At 40.2% G+C, this 15,637-nt stretch overlaps 1 protein-coding gene and 1 non-coding gene across 2 annotated transcripts in view; one reads left to right on the forward strand and one right to left on the reverse strand.

Annotated features, from left to right (window-relative positions):
• Window positions 1-1,951: 1,951 nt before the first annotated feature.
• The window catches only part of MAGT1 (magnesium transporter 1), a 69,089-nt gene continuing 55,403 nt past the window's right edge, over window positions 1,952-15,637 (reverse strand). The window contains exons 9-10 of the mRNA XM_003824405.4: window positions 6,385-6,475; window positions 1,952-4,830 (exon numbers count right to left, since the gene is read on the reverse strand). Coding sequence (XP_003824453.1) covers window positions 4,815-4,830; window positions 6,385-6,475 — 107 coding nt within the window. The 3' untranslated portion in view covers window positions 1,952-4,814. The remainder of the gene's footprint in view (window positions 4,831-6,384; window positions 6,476-15,637) is intronic.
• LOC112438507 (U6 spliceosomal RNA) lies at window positions 12,812-12,914 on the forward strand. The gene has a single exon (XR_003026924.1). It is a non-coding gene; the product is annotated as a U6 spliceosomal RNA (small nuclear RNA).

The raw sequence follows: 15,637 nt of genomic DNA on the forward strand, positions 1-15,637 counted from the left end.
TGATAGCTGATGGGCTAAAAAATAATCAGAAAAAAACTCATAATGTTTTAATTAAGTTTATGAATTTGTGTTGGGCTGCATTCAAAGCCATCCTGGGTTGCATGCGGCCCATGGGCTGAGGGTTGGATAAGCCTGAACTACAGTATGGTTTCCAAGCGTCAAGGGAGTAATTTGCATCTACACTTGAAATGTAATCCATAGGGAATTTGCAGCTAAAGAGGAAACCTGTAGGTACTTCCCTGGAATAAACTTCAGTAAATTGCTTCACTTTTCTATGGCAGGTTTCTTCAGCAGTCAAAATGAAGGGGCTGATTTAAATGGTATCTAAGATCCTTTTGGCTTTGACTTTCTGTTGTAACAGCATACTATTACAGTTGCTGATCTCATTCTTGCTCAGAATTGGGCAGAACCCATGTAAATCAAGACCTCGAGGTTGGGCGCGGTGGCTCACTCCTGTAATCCCAGCATTTTGGGAGGGCGAGACAGGTGGATCACCTGAGGTCAGGAGTTTGAGACCAGGCTTGTCAACATGGTGAAACCGTCTCTACTAAAAATACAAGAATTAGCCAGGCGTGGGGTGGTGTTTGCCTGTGGTCCAAGCTACTCGGGAGGCTGAGACATGAGAATCGCTTGAACTCGGGAGGTGGAGGCTGCAGGGAGCCGAGACTGCCCCACTGCACTTCAGCCTGGGTGACAATGCGAGACTGCGTCTCAAAAAAAAAAAAAAAATCTTATTAACATATGGGTTCCGATATGGTTTGGATCTTTGTCCCCACCCAAATCTCACATTCAATTGTAATTCCCAATGATGGAGGTGGGGCCTGGTGGGAAATGACTGGATGGGGGGCAGGTTTCTCATGAATGGTTTAGTACCATCCCTTTGGTACTGTCCTTGTGATAGTGAGTTATCGCGAGATCTGGTCATTGAAAAGTGTCTGCCAACTCCCCTCACCTTTGCTCCTGCTCTGGCCATGTGATGAGCTTGCTCCCCCTTTGCCTTCCACCATGACTGTAAGTTTCCTGAAGCTTCCCCAAAAGCTGAGCAGATGCCAGCATCATGTTTCCTGTACACCCTGCAGAACTGTGAGCCAATTAAACCTCTTTTCTTTATAAAGTACCCAATCTCAGGTATTTCTTTAGAGCAACGCAATAATGGTCTAATAGAGTTCCAAGTGCATCCTTTCTAAAAAATATTTTAATGCATATTAAGCAATTTGTAGTTATAATGGCCTCCACCAGCATTTCCTAGCTTCTTCAGAAATCTGACTGCAGAATATCCTCCATTTCAATTGATTTTAATTCAGCACCAAATCTGGATATAACAATAATATCTATTCAAATTTAAGTGCATCTTTAATATTTTGCATAATAGAATAATAGAGCAGGAAGGACTACTAAGGTAATTTAGCCTAATACACTTTACTTAGTATAAAGAAATATGTTCAGAGAGGTTCAGGTGACACCTATGGTCATATAGTTAGACAGAAACAGAGCAAGGGCTAAAAGCCAGATCTCTTTACTTCCTGTGCAGTGTTTCTACTCCATGTTTGCAGAAGAGCTGCTGTCTAGTTTCATATAACTTATAATCTGCCAGGGTAACTTTCAAATCAAGTTTTTATTATCAAAAGGAAATTACCTAGTCAAGGAATGTTCACTGTCTGGGACGAAAGGTAGATCAATTGTTGCAAACAGTCATTTATCTACTCATCTTGGTTGTTTTGACTCACCTAATGGGTAACAACATTAAGAATGAGGGACCATGTATAGATTCCTAGAATAATATATCCCAATCCAGAAATACTTAAAGAAACTGTCCCATCAAACTGTCCTTAGGACAATATGAAATTTAAATTAATTTAATTATACCTTCAAAATGTAAAATCCTAATTTTACAATTCTAGTTTAGTGTTTAAAACTCACTCCTCTTTAGATGGTAATCAAAAACTCAGAATTTAGATTGTAAAAGTTTATTGATATGGTCAAAAAGCAAACAGCCAGACATTTGGTTATCTTTGCCACTACAATGTGTCATTCTGAATTGTATCTTAAAAATGCATAACAAATGATATTTAAACCATTACCAGAAAAGTAAATGAAGAGTCTACTTAAGGCACTTCATATGAAAGCTAATTCAAAATTTTCACAAAAGTAACACTATTTTATAAGTGTAGTAAATTACCTTCTACACATTTTAGCCAGAATGCTGCCTTTCTCCTTACAGAAGAATGTGCTCTTAAAGGGAGAAAAAGCAAATACAAAAAATTGTCATTCTGTCAATGTTCATGACAAATTATCTGTAACTATACAGATTACATGGCAGTAGTATTCCCGTGGTCAATCTGTACAAATCAGGGCATCTTCATACAAGTCTCATAAGAACCACAGCATAGATTTGGCCTGAGACAAGTACAAGAATAGCAGGTAAGGAATTCAGAATCTCACAATTTACAAGTGAGTAATTAACAAAAACTGGCTGCTCCATTAAAAAGTAAAAGGTCAATCATATCCCCTCATCCATGAAATCTAGTAACGAAAAACAAAAAACCCACATAAAATATTTCTTCTGAGGCTACTATATCCATCTCTTTCTGCAAACCACATGGCAGGGTTATTAGAAGGTAAATGGCAGGTGGCAGTCATAGTATCTTTTTAATGTAATACTTGTAATATTTCCTTAAAATTATTTTTTCACAATTACAATTATCCTATTTCCACAATAGTGGCATTTCAGGTTACTCTTCATAACTATGGGGGAGGTTATAGTTAGATATAATGATAACCATGAAAACATTCTTCACAGAAATTTGGTTAGCACATATGGTTATTTCTACTGACAGAAAACAAAAGACAAAATAAAAAAAATCCCTTCAAATTGGTACTTTGTTTCTCCACCTAAAGGAAGAGAATAAAGACTAAAATAACAGCAAAACATAGAACAGCTTTCGAGAAATGCTTAATTTCTATATACAGGCATCAGCTCAATATTTTATGATTTCCCTTTCCCATTCTAAGGGAGTCCTTTTCTTTCTTTCTTTCTTTTTTTTTTTTTTTTTGAGATGGAGTCTCGCTCTGTTGCCAGGCTGGAGTGCAGTGGTGTGATCTTGGCTCACTGAAACCTCCATCTCCTGAGTTCAAGTGATTCTCATGCCTCAGCCTCCTGTGTAGCTGGGATTACAGGCTCCTGCCACCACACCCAGCTAATTTTTACATTTTTAGTAGAGATGGGGTTTCACCATGTTGGCCAGGATGGTCTCGAACTCCTCACCTCGTGATCTGCCTGCCTTGGCCTCCCAAAGTGCTGAGATTACAGGCGTAAGTCACTGCGCCTGGCCAGGGAGTCCTTTTCTAACTGAGCCTATTTTTCTCTTAGGTACAAATGGAATAAGTGACAAACTCTAATTTGTAGAAACATTTTAGGCCATGTATAAGTTACACTGATTTTAGCACTAAGCTATATTTTTATCACAGATGGGTCACCTTAAAAGAAAACTAAGGAGATGGAATGAATCTGAAATCTTTCTAAATACAAGGTAGTTAACACCATACTCAAGCAGAAATCATAATCCTGTATTTAGAGATACTTTTTTTTGAGACAGAGTCTCACTCTATCACTCAGGCTGGAGCGCAGTAGCGTGATCTCGGCTCACTGCAATCTCCGCCTCCCAGGTATTAAGCAAGTCTCGTGCCTCAGCCTCCCAAGTAGCTAGGATTATAGGCATGAGCCACCAAGCCCAGCTAATTTTCATATTTTTAGTAGAGACGGGGTTTTGCCTTGTTGGCCAGGCTGGTCTCTAACTCCTGGCCTCAAGCAATCCACCTGCCTCGGCCTCCCAATAGATGTCTTTTCATGTTCACAGCTATGGAGAAGCATAGACATTGCTGGTGTGGTAGCTCACACATGTCATCCTCGCACTTTGGGAGACCGAGGCGGGCGGATCACTTGAGCCCAGGAGTTCAAGACCAGCCTGGACAACTTGGCGAAACCCTGTCTCTACTAAAAACACAAAAATTAGCCTGGCATGGCGGTGCACACCTGTAAATCCCAGCTACTTGGGAAGCTGTGACAGGAGAATCGCTTAAATCTGGGAGGCAGAGTTTGCAGTCAGCCGAGCTCACGCCACTGCACTCCAGCCTGTGTGACACAGCGAGAACCTGTCTCAAAAAAACAACAAAACAAAAACAATCATAGACAGCACTGTATTTCAAGAGGAAATATGCAAGGAGGAGGAGAAACGACTGTCTTTCTGAGGGCTAGACGTGTGCTCTGAAGAATGGTGTTCCATTTTCAGAAGGCCACATGACACACATAATTTCTCTACTCAAAAGGAAAGATGCGTAAAGTATACACATCCACACAAAGATGGAGAAGCTAAGAATGAATTCCTAATGTAGTTATCTGTAACAGGCATATGTGGGAACACCTAGTCAGGACTTACTTTCCCCATCTTTGGATAAGGCAATATAAAATCAGATGACCAAGTTAACTAAAGTAGTTTTGAGCTTTGTTCTAACTAAAACAAAGTAATAGTTTTACAATTTTTATAATATACTTAATTCTACTAAATTAAATGTTCCATAAAGTTCACTGGGAAGAGAAGGTTAAGAGGATAATCATTTTTAAATACCTCAGATTTTGACAGAGGATTGCTTGTTAAGGCACTACACATCTTCTTTGGTTAAATGATTAACTATTTAAATCACTTGAAAAAAAGAGGTAATACAAAATATACAAGTTGCATTCTTCTTTTCAAACACACACGATTTTCGTTTTTCAATTTCCAGTACTCCAGTGTCTATATATCTCTGGGACCTTTTTAACTCATCAGAAAGCTGAAACAAAAATATATTCCAATCTATTAGTCTCTGAAAGAAAAGTAGGCTTTACTTTTAATCAATAAGCAGTATGTTGGTTTTAACAGATAAAAGAGCATTTTGGTACGTACATGATAATCTTTGGGTATCAATAACAAAAAGTGAGAAACACTGAGAGACCCGTTAGTCTTATGACAAAAGGAAATAGAATAACCTCAAGTTAAAATATCTCCTGAATAGAGACACTAATTAATAATTTTATTTTTTCATTTTTTTAGAGATGGGGTCTCACTGTGTTGCCCAGTCTGGTCTGGGACTCCCACGCTCAAGTGATCATTCTGTCTTAGCCTTCTGAGTAGCTGGGACTACAGGCACACGACATTGCTATTGAATCAACTCTGCTGATCAAATAATTAACAGAAGTCCCAGCAAAATTACCCTCACATCTCAATTAGTATTCTGTAGAGGATAAATTATTATAATTATTATTTTTGAGATGGGGTCTCACTCTATTACTCAGACTGGAGTGCAGTGGCACTCTATTTCTTAAAAAAAAGTAGAGGCGAGAAGAAGTTTTTAACATTAAAAAAAATCATTTCTTCTTCAAAAGGAAGTATAATATGCAGACAAGGAGCTATGTGAATAGATAATGGCATAAAATGTTCTAATCATTATGTATTATAGAGATTTCTAGAATAAATTAGGTATGGCAAAATAAATCTAAAAGATGTTCCTGAGAAATCACATACTAATATTGTCCATTATACTATAATTAATTTTTATATGGGAACATATCTGAATTACAGCTGTTTGGGCATGGTGGCTGGCTAATGCCTATAATCCCAGCCCTCTGGGAGGCTGAGCAGGAGACTCGCTTGATGCCAGAAGTTCAAGACCAGCCTGGGTAACATAGCAAGACCCTGTCTTTACAAAAAATAAAAATATTAGCTGGGTGTGGTCATGTGCAGCTGTAGTCCTAGCCTCTTGGGAAGCTGAGGTGAAATGATGGCTTGAGCTCAGGAGTTCAAGGTTACAATGAGCTATGAACACGCCATTACACTTCAGCCTGAGTGACAGAGTGAGACCCTGTCTCTGAAAATAAATGAATAGGCCGGGCTCAGTGGCTCATGCCTATAATCCCAGCACTTTGGGAGGATGAGGCGGGTGGATCACTTGAGGTCAGGAGTCCAAGACCTGATCAACATGGTGAAACCCCGTTTCTACTAAAAATACAAAATTAGCTGGGCATGCTGGCACACGCCTGTAATCGCAACTACTTGGGAGGCTGAGGCAGGAGAATCGCTTGAACCCGGGAGGCAGAGGTTGCAGTGAGCCGAGATTGCGCCATTGCACTCCAGTCTGGGCAACAAGAGCAAAACTCCATCTCAAAAATAAATAAATAAATAATAAATAAATAAATAGATGAATAAATAAAAATAAAGCCTATGTCTTTCCTTTATAAGCTAAAATAGTTTGGAAGCAAAGCAAAAAGAAGGATATTATAAAGCAATATCAACTCTAATCATTCCAGGTATTGGTAATCACTGTATAAACAAAAAATAAGAATCATACCTGTATGGGTAGCCATGATATTTAGATCTAAAAATAGAGAGCATCCAACTGAAGAATAATACAACAAGTCCAATACCAGCCACACACATTACTGCAGAAAAATAAAAGGAGAGTAAAATGAGCAGGTTGAGTATAATAAATAACCATGGCAGTCTATACTTTCTTTTTTTATTTTATTTTATTTTATTTTATTTTATTTTATTTTATTTTTGAGACGGAGTCTCGCTCTTTCGCCCAGGCCGGAGTGCAGTGGCGCAATCTCGGCTCACTGCAAGCTCCGCCTCCTGGGTTCATGCCATTCTCCTACCTCAGCCTCCAGGGTAGCTGGGACTACAGGCGCCCGCCACTGCGCCCAGCTAATTTTTTGTATTTTTAGTAGAGACGGGGTTTCACCTTGTTGGCCAGGATGGTCTCGATCTCCTGACCTCATGAGCCGCCTACCTCGGCCTCCCAAAGTGCTGGGATTACAGGCGTGAGCCACCATGCCTGGCCTGGCAGTCTATACTTTCAGAGAGTGAAAAGGAAGGGGTATACATTATTGATAAATCTCAACTTTTCAACAATTTTCATCCCTATTTCTTAATCTTCAGGAATCTGCCCTCCCCTTTAATTTGCTCCATTGCAATGTAATAGAGTAACTCCTTTATATAATTATGCAATTCAAATGTATGAAATAATGAATTCCTTTAAAGCCATCACACTGAAAGGTTTACTGTTAGAAACACTGTTACTATCGACAAGAAAATCACCCATTTGGTTTTTTGGTTTTCTTTTTTTTTTTTTGAGTCAGGGTCTTGCTCTGTTGCCCAGGCTGAAGTGCAGTGGCACAATCACAGCTCACTGCAGTCTCAACCTCCTGGGCTCAAGCAATCCTCCCACTACAGCCTCTTGAGTAGCTGGGACTACAGATGTGTGCCACCATGCCTGGCTAATTTTTTAATTTTTTTGAGAAGACGGTGTCTCACTACATTGCCCAGGCTGGTGTTGATCTCCTGGGCTCAAGTGATCTTCCCGCTTCAGCCTCCCAAAGAGCTGGGATTACAGGCATGAGCCACTGTGCCCGGCTTACTTATTTATTGAACTTTAAAACCCCTAAAAGTGGCCTTGTAGTATTATTGATAAACATTAACTTAGACATCTGATGACTTCATTGTGATAGCCTCACTTGAAAGTACTTTATTCATGCACAGATAACTACACAGCCTTATATATGTAACTCAATAACATGGATTTCTTATTTGAATGAGAAAAAAAATCTGATCCCTAGCCCTAGATTCATAGCTCTCTCCACTAATCCCACATGTCATGTCCTACATTAGCACAGCAGTTATTAAAGTGAACTACAAATACTAATCCCCAAATGCCCAAGTATGGATTGTCATGATGTGAAGCTCTTTCAATCCCCGGACTAAAAATGGCTAAGAACTATAGAGATAGGGATGTAGGGAAGCATGTGTCCAACAGCAAAGGAAGCTCTAGGGCAGGGGTGTCCAATCTTTTGGCTTCCCAGGGCCGCACTGGAAGAAGAGCTGTCCTGGGCCACAAATAAAATACACTAACACTAATGATAGCTGATAAGCTGAAAAAAAAAATTGCAGAAAAAAACCCTCATAATGTTTTAAGGAAGTTGACAGATTTGTGTTGGGCCGCATGTGGCCCACAGACTGGACAAGTTTGTTCTAGGGTAACATACTTAGTGACTGATAAGAAAATCAATTTTCGGCCGGGCGCTGTGGCTCATGCCTGTAACCCCAGCACTCTGGGAGGCCAAGGCGGGTGGATCACGAGGTCAGGAGTTCAAGACCAGCCTGGCCAAGATGATGAAGCCCCATCTCTACTAAAAACTACAAAAAAAATTAGCCAGACGTGGCGGCAGGCACCTGTAATCCCAGCTACTCGGGAGGCTGAGGCAGGATAATCGCTTGAACCCAGGTGGCAAAGCTTGCAGTGAACCAAGATCGCGCCACTGCACTCCAGCCTAGGCGAAAAAGCGAGCCTCTGTCTCAAAAAAAAAAAAAAAAGAAAAGAAAAGAAAAGAAAATCAACTTTCAGTTTTGTTTTACTTATGGAACAATTCTTTTGCCTTTTCTAATTGTTACACAATATGACTAGGGCTTAATGTGTAAATGTTAAACAATATTTCTCTTTAATTCTTTTCTAATTTACAAAAAAGAAGTGCAGCTTGCTGCCAATGCTCATTTAATTTTATATAATCACGCTCTTTGAGGCTGAAGTAAATCTGACTGATTTTCAATGTGAAAATAAAACAAAAACTGTTGTTGGAGTTATTACTAAACAGAACTAACATCAGAATCGTCTGAATCATCAGAATAGTCTATTTCAGAAAAATTGAATCCATCAAATGAATCTTTGGCCAACAACTGTTCAAGAATGGTGTAAACATTACACGTGGAATGCTACATTTTCTAGGATTTGACATTTTCAGTGATCAAGAATTACTATATTTTGTAAATGGAAATACCACTATAATGGAAATACAAATGGACTGATGTCTAGTATATTAGTATATTATTCTATTTACAGCACTCTGTTTTCAGTAGTGGTAATGGATCACTTGAACCCAGTGATATCTAACATATCAATTTTGTTTCCAAAGCTGATATACTAGAGTGGATGTGAAAACAATAATTAAAGCACGATATTTTGTGGCAGAGTTATCTCAGGGTAAACACTGCAGCCACAAGCACTGCCAGTGAGTATTCTCGGGGCAAATGGGAAAAGGGTTAACTTAACCAAAGAAGTGAAAGAACTCTATGATGAAAACTATAAAACACTGCTGAAAGAAATTGAAGAGGACATCGAAAAATGGAAAGATGTTCCATGTTCATGGATTAGAAGAATGGATGTTGTTAAAATGTCCATACTATCTAAAGCAATCTATAGATTCAATGCAATCCTTATTAAAATACCAATGACGACTTCACAGAAATAGAAAAAACAAAATTTATATGAAATCACAAAAGACCAATGATAGTCAAAGCTATCCTAAGCAAAAAGAACAAAACTGGAGGAATCATATTACTTGACTTCAAATTATACTATAGAGTTATAGTAACCAAAACAGCATAGTACTGGCATAAAAACAGACATACAGACCAGTGGGACAGAAGACAACTCAGAAACAAACCCATACACCTACAGTGAACTCATTTTCAACAAAGGTGCCAAGAACATCCACTGGAGAAAACACAGTCTCTTCAATAAAAGGTGCCAGGAGAACTGGATATCCATAGGCAGAACAAAACTAGACCCCTATCTCTTGCCATATAGGAAAATCAAGTCAAAATGGATTAAAGACTTAAATCTAAGACCGTACACCATATATATATATATACGCATATATGTATATATATATGCATATATGTATATATATGCATATATATATACATGTGTATATACACACACACACACACACACATATATATATATATACACACACACACACACACATAAATAAAAGACAAGAGTCTTGCTCTGTTGCTCAGGCTGGAGTGCAGTGGCATGATCTTGGCTCACTGCAACCTCCACTTCCTGGGCCAAGCAATCCTCCTGCCTCAGCCTCCCAAGTAGCTGGGACTACAGGCACACACCACCACACCCGGCTAATTTTTGTATTTTTAGTAGAGACAGGGTTTCACCATGTTGGCCAGGCTGGTCTCGAACTCCTGGCCTCAAGTGATCTGCCCGTCTTGGCCTCCCAAAGCATTGGGATTACAGGTGTGAGCCACTGTGCCTGGCCTAAGACTGCAAACTATTAATATGAAACAACTATAAGAAAACACTGGGGAAACTCTCCAGGACATTAGTCTGGGCAAAAATTTCTTGAGTAATACCCCAGAAGCACAGGCAACCAAAGCAAAAATAGACAAATGAGATCACATCAAGTTTAAAAGCTTCTGCAGAGCAAAGGATACAATCGACAAAGTGAGGAGTCAATCCACAGAATGGGAGAAAATATTTGCACAGTACCCATGTGACAAAGGGTTAATAACCAGAATATAAAAGGAGCTCAAACAACTCTACAGGAAAAAAACTAATGATCTGTTCGAAAAAACATAAAATCTTTTTTTTTTTTTTTTTTTTGAGACGGAGTCTTGCTCTGTCGCCCAGGCTGGAGTGCAGTGGTGTGATCTCAGCTCACTGCAAGCTCCACCTCCCGGGTTCACGCCATTCTCCTGCCTCAGCCTCCCAAGTAGCTGGGACTACAGGTGCCTGCCACCATGCCCAGCTAATTTTTTTGTATTTTTTTTCAGTAGAGATGGGGTTTCACTGTGTTAGCCAGGATGGTCTCGATCTCCTGACCTCATGATCCACCCGCCTCGGCCTCCCAAAGTGCTGGGATTACAGGCGTGAGCCACCACAAAAAAAGAAAATATTTCAATAGACGTTTCTCAAAAGAAGACATACAAATGGCAAGTAGGCATAAAAAAACTACTCAACATCAATGATCATCAGAGAAATGCAAATAAAAATTGCAATGAGATATCTATCATCTCACCCCAGATAAAATGGCTTATATCCAAAAGACAAGCAATAATAAATGCTGGCGAGGATGTGGAAAAAAGGGAACCCTTGTACACTGTTGTACACTGTTGGGGGGAATGTAAGTTAGTATAACCACTAAGGAGAACAGTTTGGAGGTTCCTCAAAAAACTAAAAATTGAACCACCATATGATCCAGCAATCCCACTGCTTGGGTATACACCCACAGAAAAATAAATCAGTATACCAAAGAGATATCTGTACTCCCATGTTTGTTGTAGCACTGTTCCCAATAGCCAACATTTGGAAGCAACCTAAATGTCCATCAACAGATGAATGGATAAAGAAAACGTGGTACATATATACAATGGAGTACTATTCAGTCATTAAAAAAATAAGATCCTGTCACTTGCAACAACATGGAACTGGAAATCATTATTATTATTATTGTTGAGATGGAGTCTCGCTCTGTCACCCAGGCTGGAGTGCAGTGGCACCAGCTTGGCTCACTTCAACCTCTGCCTTCCAGGTTCAAACAATTCTCCTGCCTCAGCCTCCTGAGTAGCTGGGATTACAGGTGTGCACCACTACGCCCAGCTAATTTTTGTATTTTAGTAGATACGGGGTTTTACCACGTTGGCCAGGGTAGTCTAGAACTTCTGACCTCAAATAATCTGCCCCCCCTTGGTCTCCCAAAGTGCTGGGATTACAGGAGTGAGCCACCATGCCCAGCCTTGGAAGTCATTAAGTGAAACAATTCAGGTACAGAAAAAAAAAATCACATGTTCTCACTTATTTGTGGGATCAAAAAATGAAAACAATTGAAGTCATGGACACAGAGAGTAGAAGGATGGTTACCAGAGGCTGGGAACGGTAGTTGGGGAATGCCGGGGGAAGTACGGATGGCTAATGGGTACAAAAAAAAATAGAATAAATAAGACCTACTATTTGATAGCACAACAGGATAACTATAGTCAATAATAATTTAATTGTACATTTTAAAATAACTAAAAAAGTATAATTGGATTGTTTATGACACAAAGGGTAAATACTTGAAGGATGGATACTGCAGTCTCCGTGATGTGACTATTACACATTGCATGCCTATATATCAAAACATCTCATGTATCCCATAAATATATACACCTACTATGTACCCACAAAAATTAAAAATAAAATACTTTTTCTGAGTATTAACACATGCTCAGTGTAGACAAGTTAGCCTTTTATTCTCTAAGAAAATGTACTCATAGACTGCGTGTGATGGCTCACGCCTGTAAATCACAGCATTTGGGGAGGCCAAGGCAGAAGGATTGCTTGAGCCCAGGAGTTCAAAACCAGCCTGGACAATGTAGCGAGGCCCCATCTCTACAAAAAATTACCCAGGTGTGGCAGTGCATGTCTGTAGTCCCACCTACTAGGAAGGCTGAGGTGGGAGGATCACCTGAGCCAGGGAGGTCAAGGCTGCAGTGAGTTATGATCTCTCCACAGCACTCCAGCCTGGGCGACAGAGTGAGACCCTGTCTCAGATTTAAAAAAAAGAAAAAGAAAATGTGCACATACATATATACAGCATCACTCTGTATATATTTGTATCCTCCTCTTTTCATATATCTAAAAGTGCTTAGAGCAGTTCCCAGAACATGCTAAAGAAACGTCTATTAATTTGTGATCATTTTGTTAGGTAAGAAATTTAGGAGATCAAATTGTGACTATTTCAGTATATGTTGCCAAAATGTTTAACAATTTAAGTTCATGTCAGTAATGTACTTTGATGGCCTTTTCCCAAGAATAAACACTGAAATAGGCAATTTTTAAACAGTCAGGCAAAGTCTACAGCCATAGCACCCTGAACGCGCCTGATCTCGTAAAAAGTCAGGCAGTGAAAGGACATATACTGACTGGATTAAAAACTGTAAAATGCTTACTTTGGCAGCAAATATACTAAAACTGGAATCATAAAGAGAAGATTAGCATGGCCCCTGTGCAAGGATGACATGCAAATTCGTGAAGTGTTCCATATTTTTTAAAAAAAATTTAAAAAACTGATACATTAATTATTTTTCTAACACGTAAAAATTCATTTTTTTAGAGATTGAGTCTCGCTCTGCTGCCCAGACTGAAGTGCAGTGGTGTGATCATAGCTCACTGCAGCCTCTAACTCCTGGCCTCAAGCCATCCTCCTGTCCCAGCCTCACAAGTAGCTGGGACTACAAGTGCGTTGTACCACATCCAGCTAAAAAAAATCTATTTTAATTGAGCAAAACAAGTATTTCTCAAATTTTAAGTTCAGTATCTTCATCTTTTTTCTAGAAGTTAAAGTAAATATTAGACTTTATTTAGGTAGGGTAATTTTTATGACATTTAACTTTTTTATTTATTTATTTATTTTGAGATGAAATCTAACTCCGTCGCCCAGGCTGGAGTGCAGTAGCGCGATCTCGGCTCACTGCAACTTCCGCCTCCTGGGTTCAAGTGATTCTCATGCCTCAAACTCCCGAGTAGCTGGGATTACAGGCACGTGACACCATGCCTGGCTAATTTTTGCTTTTTTAGAGACGGGGTTTCGCCATGTTGGCCAGGCTAGTCTCGAACTCCTGACCTCAGGTGATCCACCTGCCTTGGCTTCCCAAGTGTTGGGATTTACAGGTGTGAGTCACCACGCCTGGTTGACATTTAACTTTTTAATCAGAAAAGGAAAATCTTGACTTATTTCATGAAAGCAAAACCAAATTACATTGTTAGATTCTCTCTGCAACAGATAACAATGTGTGAATATTCTAATATATAAAAAGTTCATGCAGGCTGGGCATGGTGGCTCACGCCTGTAATCTTAGCACTTTGGGAGGCCACAGTGGGAAAGGTTGCTTGAGCACAGGAGATACAGACCAACCTCGGCAATAAAGTGAGACCCCATCTCTACAAAAAATAAAATAAAATTAACTGGGAGTGGTGGCATGAGCCTGTGGTCATAGCTACCTGGGAAGCTGAGGCAGTAGGACTGCTGGAGCCCAGGAGTTCGAGGCTACAGTGAGTCATTATTGTGGCACTGCACTCCAGCCTGGGCAACAGAGTAAGGCCTGGCCTTAAAAAAAAAAAAAAATGTCCAGCTGAGCACGGTGGCTCACGCCTATAATCCCAGAACTTTAGGAGGCTGAGGCAGGCACATCATGAGGTCAGGAGTTCGAGACCAGCCTGGCCAACATGGTGAAATCCCGTCTCTACTAAAAATACAAAAATTAGCTGGGCGTGGTGACGTGCACCTGTAATCCCAGCTACATGGGAGGCTGAGGCAGGAGAATTGCTTAAACCCAGGAGGCGGAGGTTGCAGTAAGCCAAGATCGCACCACTGCACTCCAGCCTGGGAGACAGAGCAAGACTCCGTCTTGGAAAAAAAAAAAAAAAAAAATTCCTTGCAAACCAAATAAAAGGGCTAAGACTCTAACAGATAAATGGCAAAAGACAAAAGGACAATTTATAGAAGGAAAAACATAAACACAAATGACTAATAAACATTTAGGAAAATATTTGACCTTATAAAAATAAAAGGAGTACAAAATAATACATTTCCACCTTATCTGATTGGCAAATATATATGTATCTATAAAACAGATACATATTAATGAGATTAATGCTGATAAAATTACAATGAAATGGCTGGGCACAGTGGTTCATGCCTGTAACCCCAGCACTTCGGGAGGCCGAGGCGGGCGGATCACGAGGTCAGGAGATCAAGACCATCCTGGCTAACATAGTGAAACCTCATCTCTACTAAAAATACAAAAAAATTAGCCGGGCATGGTGGCGGGTGCCTGTAGTCCTAGCTACTCGGGAGACTGAGGCAGGAGAATGGGGTGAACCTGGGAGGCAGAGCTTGCAGTGAGCTGAGATCGCGCCACCGCACTCCAGCCTGGGCGACAGAGCAAGACTCTGTCTTAACAACAACAACAACAACAACAAAACCAATGAAACAAACATTCTTTTTTTTTTTCTTTAAGATGAAGTTTCACTCTTGTTGCCCAGGCTGGAATGCAATGGCACGATCTCGGCTCACTGCAACCTCTGCCTCCCAGGTTCAAGCGATTCTCCTGCCTCAGCCTCTCAACTAGCTGGGATAACAGGCATGCGCCACAATGCCTGGCTAATATTTTTTTTTTTTTTGAGATGGAGTCTCGCTTTGTCACCCAGGCTGGAGTGCAATGGCGTGATCTCGGCTCACTGCAACCTCTACCTCCTGGGTTCAAGCAATTCTCCTGCCTCAGCCGCCTAAGTAGCTGAGATTACACATGCACGCCACCATGCCCAGCTAATTTTTGTATTTTTAGTAGAGACGGGGGTTTCACCACGTTAGCCAGGCTGGTCTCAAACTCCTGACCTTGTGATCCACCTGCCTTGGCCTCCCAAAGTGCTGGGATTACAGGCGTGAGCCACCGCGTCTGGCCAAATTTTTGTACTTTTAGTAGAGACAGGGTCTCACCATGTTCATCAGGCTTGATGGCCTCGAACTCCTGACCTCAAGTGATCCACCCACCTCGGTCTCCCAAAGTGCCAGGATTACTGGCATAAGCCACTGCGCCCGGCCAAAACAAACATTCTTAAATACCAGTAGTAGAAATCTAAATTATTTTAACTTGCCAAAATAATCTGTAATGATTAAAACATCAAGAGAATTGAAAATACTCAGACAGAGGACCACACAGTTATTCTTCTTCTAGGAATCTATCTTAAGGAAACAATATTAAATAAGAAT

Source organism: Pan paniscus, chromosome X, assembly GCF_029289425.2.
Source record: "Pan paniscus chromosome X, NHGRI_mPanPan1-v2.0_pri, whole genome shotgun sequence".
Classification (NCBI taxonomy): domain Eukaryota; kingdom Metazoa; phylum Chordata; class Mammalia; order Primates; family Hominidae; genus Pan; species Pan paniscus.